We start from the raw sequence: 11,099 nt of genomic DNA, 5'->3' as shown, positions 1-11,099 counted from the left end.
AAAATAGCAAACAGGTGTTCTGGATCTAAACTGCATTAAAGTTCATTCTTGATGCTATACAGCTGTCTTAAATAGTATGGAATCATCTACAAGCTAGTCATCAAAAACTTCTTACTTTTTTCCTGCATTCTACAATTGTTTAAACTACTCAGAACAGAAATGAAAAATCAAAGAATTCAAATATACCCCATTAAAGTCTATCAAACTGACTACACAATATCGGAGCAGAACGAAGTAGAAGTAGAAGTAGAAATGTGTGTTAAAGTTTGGCGTGCGGAAAACAGTATTAATGCCATAATAATGGCCAGAAAAGTGAGGGCAGCTCAGCAGAGGCTGGATTATAGTGGTCCTAATACCCTCCACAACTGCTGCTTTCAGATTAACCTTCATAACACTGATTTGGTTAGCAGTGTGCTGTTGATTAAGCTTGAGTATAGGAGTGATTATTGCATAGATAGGCAGTCCACGCTCAGGTAAAATCTTGTCCTCGTCCAGTAAGTAAATCGCCTCTTATCATTAATTCACTAACAATCTATAATGGATTAGATTTTATACAATGTCACATTTTGAATGGTTGTATCTGGTCTTCTACAACTAATTTTGCATATAATCATTAACGACTGACCAAATATACTGCAAAAGATGTTATAGTGCAAAATATAATTTCTCAGTTGTGGCTGACTTACTGGTATGTTGCCTTTATTTAGCACCAACTATTGGTTAAGACTATCATAACTTCTTAAAATAAAAGGTAATGTAACTACTGTTTTCCAGAAAATGCTAAAGCCTCAGCTTTGAGACTGTAAAGGACAACTTAATACATTTTCACAGCAAATTTTACAGAAACAGTAATTTAATTTAAAAAAAATGGAGTTATCTTTTCCCCCACAGGCCTGACCAGCCTATGTCTCCTTAAAATGCCCACTTACATGTACTTGCACTATAGATCAAGTGTATTGATGCATAATTAGACTAAGATGCAGCAACCATTCAAATGTATTACTTATTAATCAGTTAACTTTTTTTGCCAACACAGCATGAGCTTTGGGTTAAAAAATAAAGACTAATAATTATGTCCAGTTCTGGCTTTTTTTAAAATACAACCAAAGTTGTAGTAAAAAAAATGAATAGCTTTTAATGTGAAGCTCACATGGTGTAAGCTAATTGAACATAGATGAGTATATAAGAAGGAATACAATAACAAACTGGTCTCACCAGCACATGTGCGGCTCTGAACAGGTAGCTGAAGGGGTAGTAGAGCAGGTTGATGAAGGATGCGGCATACAGGTCAGCATATCGCATCACCTGTGACGCAAACAGTGTCTGCCGAGAGCCACTGCGGAACAGACTACCCATCATGCCGTAGCACATGTCCATGTCATGGGTCACTTTCTAGAAGAACGAAATCAGACAAGGACACTTTTCATAGATTCATTCATCATAAAATATTCATATAATGTAATGAGCAATGATTACAGATGGATAAAGAAATTGAAAACAAAAAATGTTTGGAGGTGATGTGACCGCAATCATCTATGAAACCTTATTCATTTGCAGAGTTCGTTTCCACAGTATGGTACAGTAAAGTATGGTTACAAATCTGAACGCTGCACGCAGGCAAGGTTCTCTTTAGCTTGTGTAGTCGCATGATTTCTTAAGCAAATCTATATTAAAAGTAAATACAAACAATAGCAAAAACAACAAATGAGCTGAAGGTTTAGATTTATGTTTTACTGCATCTGGTTTTATGTGAGAGTCAGACAGCAATTCCAGATTGCTAGCATTTTTTTCCCCCTAATGGCAGTAATCTGACTCCAAAGACCGTGCATAACGATTCTATGACCATCTTTGACCAATTAATAGTTTGCAACATTGCAAACTCCACCTAAATGTTCCAGCTTGGCACACTTTGTACCCAGCATGAATGGTTATCAAATGGTGATAAAATGTGTGGTAACAGATTTGTTGCCATTCTGTACTGTACTGCACTGCCCAGTGGAAAAATAGCAACAGATAACAGTTATTACACTGTACAATACAGCAGAAATGGATTCTGTGCACGGTGCCTTTTGTGTCTTTGTGCTGGACAATGGCTTCAGTAAACTGCAAGTGTGTATTTTAGTGTTAGTTCTGGCCCATTAAAAGTTTCTATACACCTTGTTTCTTTTTCAAATGAGAATGAGCAAAAATGCCAGCAAATGTTTTTTGTTAACATTTACAGTTATCAGCTAATACTTTGGGTGTGTTTGACATCAATGTCAGATTCATCAAAGTGTTTTTCTAGGTATTAAAAGTAGATTTTGTCTAAAAAATACATACATATATACATATTGAAAATCTTTTGACCCAAAGGTAGTTAAACACCTGAAAGTGCTGATTTCTGACATCACAACAAGGATTTGCAGAATGAATGTGTGTGTACCTTCACTCGTCTCTGGATGGCACTAATGTCTGGTCTCTCGTTGCTGCTGCTGTCTAGATGTCTAAGAGAGAATGAGAGAAAGAAAAAGATAGAAACAGAGAACATATAGGTCACATCAGCAAGGGAAACATAGGGACGGAGAGAAAGAGGGACAAACATGGGAAAAAAAGGAAAGGGAAAATGGAGCAAGTCCAAAAAGATCAGGGCGGGAGGGAATGTCATGGAAACAGACAGCCATACAGAGGTCATCCCGTTTAAAAATAACCCTTCATGTGTGAACCCTATGCTTTATCCACAGATGAACCCTTTGACCGCTGCACACTTTGTACCCTGAGCTCACGTTCTCTCTCTCACACACACTGACACGGTTTTTGTAATACGTCAAGATATGTCTCTCACACACACACTCACACACTCACACACACACACACACACACACACACACACACACACGCAATAGGTGCTTGCATTTATTTAATAAATAGAATTGAATAAATATCGATATTATATAAAAACAAACTTGTTTTACATACAAACACCGGCCAGCCACTTCATTTAAGCATTGCTGCTGGAGTTGTTAAACACCCCAGTTTCACTGCTGAACTGAGAATAGTCGACCAATAAAAAATATCCAGTCAACAGCGTCTTTTGGGCAGTGTTCTGTGACCACTGATGAAAGACTAGAGCAGCGGTGCACAAGTCCAGTCATGGTACATACCCTACACACCCACTAAGCCGGTTAACAGAAGTTGAATTAGGTGTATGTGAGCAGGTAAATCACCAAACTGTACTGGACACTGGCCCTCCAGAACCGGAGTCATGCACCCCTAGACTAGAGGATGACTAACACAAACTGCAGCAATAGATGAGCTACTGTCTTTGATGTTACATCTGCAGAGCGGACCAACATAGTAAGCGTGTCTAATAAAGCGAACAGTGAGTAAAAACTCCTGCAGCACTGTATCTGATTCACTTGTTCCAGCACACTAACATGGCATTGAGAATGATCCACCACCCAAATGTCCTCTGTGGTGGTCCTGTAAGGGTTTTGACTCTTGAAGAACAGAGTAAAAGGGGGATAACAAATGACGCAAAGAAACAGATCAGCTACAGTCTGTAATTGTAGAACTACATGACTAAACACCTTAACAGACTTTAGGAGGGAAACTCATTCTATGAATAACATAAGCGCTGCGCTTCCAGACGAGCTGAATGCTTTCTACGCCCGTTTTGAGGCAAATCACACTCCTCTGCGGAAAGAGTCCCCGCCCCCGCTACCGCCGAGTCAACACTCCCCTCCATCTCTGTGGCTGACGTGTGCAGAGCCTTCAAGCTCGTTAACATCCGCAAGGTAGCAGAGCCTGACTGGATCCCTGCACGCGCTCTCAAAACTTGTGCACATCAGCTGGCAGGAATGCTTACAGACATTTTTAACCTCTCTCTCTCACTCTAAGTTGTTCCTGCATGTTTCAAATTGGCCACTATTGTGCCAGTTCCAAAGTCAGCCAGGGTTAATACTCTAAATGACTGGCACCCGGTTGCTCTGACCTCCATCATAAGCTGAGAAGCTGGTCAGAGATTTTATCTGCTCCTCACTACCTACCACTCTGGACCCACTGCAGTTTGCTTACAGACAGAACAGATCCACCAATGACACAATATCCCTGGCTCTTCACACTGCCCTCTCCCATCTAGACAAAAAGAACACATATGTGAGAATGCTCTTTGTGGACTACAGCTCAGCATTCAACATCATTGTGCCCTCAAGGCTCGACATTAAGCTTCGGGATCTGGGTTTGAACGGTTCTCTGTGCAGCTGGATCCTGAACATCCTGACAGGCTGATGCCAGGTGGTAAAGATGGGCAACATCACCTCCTCCTCACTGACCCTTAACACCGAAGCTCTTCAGGGCTGTGTGTTCGGCCCTCTCTTGCACTCCCTGTACACCCACGACTGCTCAGCCAGACACAGTTCCAATGTCATCATCAAATTTGCAGACGACACCACAATTGTTGGCCTGATCTCCAATGACAACCTACAGAGAAGAAGTCAGCTTTCTGCCAGGAAAACAACCTTTCTCTCAATGTCAACAAGACCAAGGAGCTCACAGAGGACTTCAGGAAGCAAAAGAGAGTGCACACCCCCATCACCATCAACGGAGACCATGGTAGAGAGGGTCAGGAGCTTCACGTTCCTCGTTGTTCACTGGAACTGACATGGAGCAAACACACCCCACGGGAGGTAAAGAAGGCTCAACAGCGCCACTTCCACCTCAGGCGACTGAAGAGGTTTGGCATAAACCCCAGCATCCTCAGAACATTCTACACACGTACTGTGGAGAGCATTCTAACAGGCTCCATCACTACCTGGTATGGAAACTGCACTGCCATTGAGTGGAAAGCTCTGCAGAGGGTGGTGCAGACAGCCCAGTACATCACCAGGGTCCAGCTTCCAAACCTTTTGGATTTATACACCAGCTGCTGTCCAAGGAAGACCAGGAGGATTCTAAAGGAGTCCACCCACCCAAGCCATTGTCTGTTCTCACAACTGCAGTGCGGGAGGAGGTACAGAAGCATAAAGTTCAGAACCAGCCAGTTCCAAGAAAGTTTCTTCCCCTGGGCCATCAGGCTGTTGAACAGCCAGTAGTGCTGGTGTATCGGTCTATAGGCCTGTCACTGCACCTGTGAGTCATCATCTTCATGGACAATCACCACCTCATCCACATCTCATCAGACTCACTCTGATTCTCTGCACCTTCAATCTAGCAATTTATTATCTAGCAACTCATTTATTATCTACTTCAGACTAACTGCACATACTGAATGTGTACAACAGCACATTCCATAGCATTATTTCATAACTTATTACTGTATAACTGTACATTGGAATAGTGCAATACTAGTGTATATTGTGTATATGTGTATATTCAGAGTGTGTGTGTGTGTGTGTGTGTGTGTGTGTGTATATTCAGAGTGTGTGTGTGTGTATTCAGAGTGTGTGCGCGTGTGTGTGTGTATATATATATATATATATATATATATATATATATATATATATATATATATATATATATATATATATTCTTCTTAGATATTTATACAATTTTTGGTATTTAAATTCTATAAGGGGGCTACGCATAAGATTTTCACTCACTTTCCACCTGTGTAAATGTGATGAGACAATAAATGTGATTTGATTTGTAAGTACCTTAAAGTAATTGAAAATGTGTCAAATGCATTAAATAATGTGTCCAATATTTGTTATGTACAGTACTTTGATTTGTTAAATTCCTTTAGCAGCACTTAATTTAATTTAATGAAGGCTTGATTAGATAAACTAGATACAGGATTGTAACTGTAAATACTGGACATCCTAGAGCAGAGAGTTGAAAATGGTTAAGCTAGCACACTCACACACACTAAATCACAACTTGCTTATTTGTACTTCTCCTGTTAGTGTTTTTTGAACAAATAAATGCTAAATAACTTTACATATCCCTTTCTCAGAAGACTGCACAGAACTGTACATGTACGTAGTATGTATGAGGTATGCATCAAATCTTTATCTAACTTTAAACTTTAATCTTTTCCTCAATAACCAAAAAGAAAAGGTTTTGCTTTTTATTTCTAAACAAATAAGACATGGAGCATATGTTCTGTATAAAGCAACATGTAAAGCCAAGACCACTGTGCTGTATGCAATACTGTAGGTTAGCACTATTTATCTCAGTTTTTCCCACAAAATCAAGACATTTTTTGTCCTAAAAATATACAAAGACACTCTCCACCACACACACATAGGACATTCAGGTGCTCAGGCACTACAAAGAAAGGCTTTGCTCACTTGTACAGCTCTGCCAAGAAAATGTCCAAGCCCTGGAGTTCTTCAAATAGTGCTGTGAAAGACAAACAGAGAGATAGTCATGAAACCCTGCCACATACCCCTGTCTCTCTCTCATTCTCTCTATCATTCTCTCTCTTTTTCTCACATACTCCAAAAGCATTCCAAATTTCTCTATCCATTCCAATCATGAGCACACTCTTAAAAATAAAGGTGTCAAAAAGGGTTCTTTGCAGTGACACCATAAAAGAACCGCTTTTATAAATGAGATACGAGTGTGAAGATCCTTTTGAAAGGTTAAACAAACTCTACATAACGTAACGTTAATGTAATGTAATGTAACTAATGGTTTTCTTAGAACTGTACATCATCCATTTGTCATTTGGACTTGGGACTACAGTAGCCTGGAGGTTTATGCACACTCACAGGCCATGACACATCTATTCTGTAAAAAAAGCAGCTGAATTTTGCTTTATTGTTCTCATTTGATAACTTTAGATGCAACACAGTGTGGACACAGTTTGAAAGGATATTTCAACCAAAGTAAATGGGGTTAACAGCATGGAAAACTAGTATAACGGCCAGCTGCCATAGTAATATCTGACAACTAGGGCTGTATCAAACACCACAACACTGCAATAAAAGCATGTTGTACAAGGCAACGACACAACTGAGCATTTGCTTTTAATTTTTGCATGAGAGCACAGCTGTGTAAAGTGAAGGCTGTTTTAGACCAAGAGCGGTAACTATGTCACTGATCGACGCCATACGCTATGTCAATCAGCCACTTGCAGCATGTACTGCTAGAGCGGTCACTCATACAGTAAGCTTTTAAGGCACTCCCAAAGTGTTTTCCCTTGTGACTGGTGTAAAAGAACAAAAGTACTGTAATAATGTTCCTTTGTCACTGTTGCTCTGTGGTATAAAACAAACTTGTCAGCCTATTTTAAATTGTTATCCGCTTAGGTGAGTGCTGAAAGACACCCACAACGCTGAAAAGAAAGCATGGAGGTCTGGAGAATACTTATACTGGAATCAACATTTATAAATATGACTTTAACAGTGATTAAACAGCAGGTTCCCAACCCAATTTAAACACAGCATTAAACAAGTACTGAAGTCCACATACAGTGGGGAAAATAAATATTTGATACACTGCCGATTTGCAAGTTTTCCCACCTACAAAGAATGGACGTGTCTGTAATTTTATCGTAGGTACATTCTACTGTGAGAGATCTAAAAAAAAAAAAAAATCCAGAAAATCACATTGTATGATTTTTAAATAATTAATTTGCATCATATTGCATGAAATAAGTATTTGATACAATAGAAAAACAGAACTTAATATTTGGTACAGAAACCTTTGCAATTACAGAGGTCAGACGTTTCCTGTAGTTCTTGACCAAGTTTGCACACACTGCAGCAGGGATTTTGGCCCACTCCTCCATACAGAGCTCCAGTTCTTTCAGCTTTCGGGCTGAACATTGAGTTTCCACTCCCTCAAAAGATTTTCTATTGGGTTCAGGTCGCCCTGCAATGGACTGGCGACCTGTCCAGGGTGTAATCTGCCTTCTGCCCGAAGACTGCTGGGATAGGCTCCAGCACCCCCCCGTGACCCTGACGGAGAAGCGGCTTAGAAAATGGATGGATGGATGGGTTCAGGTCTGGAGACTGGCTAGGTCACTCCAGGACCTTGAAATGCCTCTTACGGAGCCACTCCTTAGTTGTCCTGGCTGTGTTTTGGGTCATTGTCATGCTGGAAGACCCAGCCACGACCCATCTTCCATGCTCTCACTGAGGGAAGGAGGTTGTAGGCCAAAATCTCGCGATACATGGCCCCATCCACCCTCCCTTCAATACGGTGCAGTCGTCCTGTCTCCTTTGCAGAAAAGCTCCCCCAAAGTATGATTTTTCCACCCCCATGCTTCACGGTTGGGATGGTGTTCTTGGGGTTGTACTCCTCCTTCTTCTTCCTCCAAACACGGTGAGTGAAGTTGATACTAAAAAGTTCTATTTTGGTCTCATCTGACCACATGACCTTCTCCCAAGCCTCCTCTGGATCATCCATTGGCGAACTTCAAACGGGCCTGAACATGTGCTGGTGTGAGCAGGGGGACCTCACGTGCCCTTCAGGATTTTAATCAATGACGGCGCAGTGTGTTACTAACGGTAATCTTTGAGACTGTGGTCCCAGCTCTCTTCAGGTCATTGACCAGGTCCTCCCGTGTAGTTCTGGGCTGATTCCTGGCCTCTCAGAATCATGCTTACCCCACGAGGCGAGATCTTGCATGGAGGCCCAGACCGAGGAAGATTGACAGTCATATTGTGTTTCTTCCAATTTCTAATAATTGTGCCAACAGTTGTTGCCTTTTCACCAAGCTGTATGCCTATTGTCCTGTAGCCCATCCCAGCCTTGTGCAGGTCTACAATTTTGTCCCTGGTGTCCTTAGACAGCTCTTTGGTCTTGGCCATGGTAGAGAGGTTGGAGTGTGATTGATTGAGTTTGTGGACAGGTGTCTTTTATACAGGTAACAGGTTCAAACAGGTGCAATTAATACAGGTAATGATTGCAGAGCAGGAGGGCATCTTGAAGAAAATCTAACAGGTCTGTGAGAGCCAGAATTCTTGCTGGTTGGTAGGTGATCAAATACTTATTTTATGCAATAAAATGCAAATTAATGATGTAAAAATCATACAATATGATTTCCTGGATTTTTTTTATATTATGTCTCTCACAGTTGAAGTGTACCTAGATAAAAAATTACAGACCTCTCCATTCTTTGTAGGTGGGAAAACCTGCAAAATCGGCAGTGTATCAAATATTTATTTTCTCCACTGTATTCTAGTTTAACCCCACCCCTCCTTCTGTCAATGGTATTGCATATCATAGAGGCAAGGCACTCAAACACCCCAAGCTGACAATCTGTCAATGCAACAGGTTTAGGCAAACTACCCCTGGGCTGGGAATCATTTAAGATGTTTTGATTCTGATACTTTTTGATACTTTTAAATTACATATCAAACATGGGTGCAGCTTAAACCAGAAATGATTGTGAGGTATATTTATGAACCACAAAGACATGCAAAATAGAGTTTACATCAGAAACTTGCTTACAGAAAGTAATTTAACACCCGTTTAGATTTTACACCAACCACGTTTGTTTACCTCAGTGATGCAGACTGACTACTCTACTTATAGTAGTCAATGCAGAGATTTGGTCGGTACCAAAAACATATTTAATGTTGACACCCAGTGCTCACTATCTCATTTAGGCATCCATTTTGGAATAAGCATCCTTTAGGTAGAACTATCTCTATTTTGCAAGGACTCACAGCTTTTGTCTGTCCAGACGTGCAGCTCCTGAGCCAACTCAGGAATCACTAGGAAGGTCCTCCAGCCTTGGCGTTTTTTGGATTTCAAAATGTCTCCAAAAATATGGTCCCCGATGTAGATGATATCCTTCCCTTTAGCACCCAGCAGATCACACACAATGTCTGAGGATCCTGAACAATGAGGACAAAAAGAGGTTTTCAGCAACAACAACACTGTGACAATGAAAAACTGAAAAGAGCACAATGAGATGTAAACAAGTGGAAAATAAAACTGGTGTCATCTTTAGCATGTAATTTATAAGGATTCATGTGACTTTCTGATGTATGAGGGGGTGTGTGAAGTGTGTTGAGGGAATGTGCAGAGTATTAAAGAGTGTTCAGAGTGTGGATAAGTATTTATTGGGTGTGAGGCATATGGCCACATAAGCTACGTATGGCATGTGTGGGTCACCTCCAGAGTAGACTATGCCGTGTTGCAGAGGTCCAGTGTATGTTCCAATCTTCAGTCGTCCGGTAGTCTACAACAGAGAATATAGTGTTCAGCATTTAGGCAGAGATATATAAATGCAAAAACACAAATGACAATGTCCCAGTACTTTGCAAAGCACAGTCCTGGTTTACAAAACGGATAATCCAAAATCTAAACAGTGACTGGCAAAGCCACATCTGAAGTCACTGTGTAATACTCCACGTATACAACACAGACATGTCCTGAATTCTGTATTAATATGCAAAGTTATCAAAAACCATTGTGCTATTACTTAATATAAAATAATCCTTGACTGTAATGTTGCTTAGTAACCATATCATAAACTGAACTACATTAATGTCCCGATTGGCCCCTCCCACTCCTCCATGTGCTTCTGTTTACATGTCCGTGTGCTTCTTTGGTTGGTTTCCTGCAGGTTCTACCCCCTTGTTTCTTGTCTCCTCTTTTGATTGTTCCCACCTGTTTTCCACTTGTGTCTTGTGAACCCTCGTTAGCCCTCTTGTATTCATTTTTGTTATGTCTGGCCCTCCTTATTTCCGGGTTGGCTCCCTGAACCTGGACTGTTATGACCATGACCCTAGATTTGCCCTGAATAAATCTCGCTCATCTCACCATATGCGTCCGCCACATCATCACTCCCCACCGTTACAATTAAACTACACTGCATTGTAGACGAATTGTTTATTGTGATGACTAGGAATATATTTTATTGTTTACTGTTGTTAGTCACTGTTCTCATTCTATTTCATATTTATCAAATAAGTTGGATAACTGAATATTAATTCATAATGTTGCTGTTGTATTTAGTATTCAGACTCATCACTTTTTTAATCCCAAAATTTAAAGCCTAGACTACAACAAACTTCATCAGCAAAAGCCTTTAGATAGAAAGTTTACTGTTAATATCTGGAAAATATTAAAAATAAACCGAGGTGGTTTAAACGGCTGGTTTAGCTATGCATTGTGAATTAATGCCCAACATCCACATCACTTAGCTGTCCAACAAAGTCCAA

The 11,099-nt window shown here is 40.6% G+C and overlaps 1 protein-coding gene across 2 annotated transcripts in view; it reads right to left on the bottom strand.

Moving 5' to 3' along the window:
* nt5c2b (5'-nucleotidase, cytosolic IIb) overlaps positions 1-11,099 on the bottom strand; it is a 47,790-nt gene that overhangs the window by 5,884 nt on the left and 30,807 nt on the right. For both annotated transcript variants that reach the window (XM_017712165.2, XM_037543201.1), the window contains 5 exons: positions 10,048-10,114; positions 9,597-9,767; positions 6,267-6,318; positions 2,423-2,483; positions 1,216-1,392 (listed from right to left, as the gene is read on the bottom strand). In XM_017712165.2, coding sequence (XP_017567654.1) covers positions 1,216-1,392; positions 2,423-2,483; positions 6,267-6,318; positions 9,597-9,767; positions 10,048-10,114 — 528 coding nt within the window. The remainder of the gene's footprint in view (positions 1-1,215; positions 1,393-2,422; positions 2,484-6,266; positions 6,319-9,596; positions 9,768-10,047; positions 10,115-11,099) is intronic.

Source organism: Pygocentrus nattereri, chromosome 12 (genome assembly GCF_015220715.1).
Source record: "Pygocentrus nattereri isolate fPygNat1 chromosome 12, fPygNat1.pri, whole genome shotgun sequence".
In the NCBI taxonomy this organism is placed as follows: Eukaryota; Metazoa; Chordata; class Actinopteri; order Characiformes; family Serrasalmidae; genus Pygocentrus; species Pygocentrus nattereri.
This window is presented reverse-complemented; position numbering and strand designations above follow the sequence as displayed.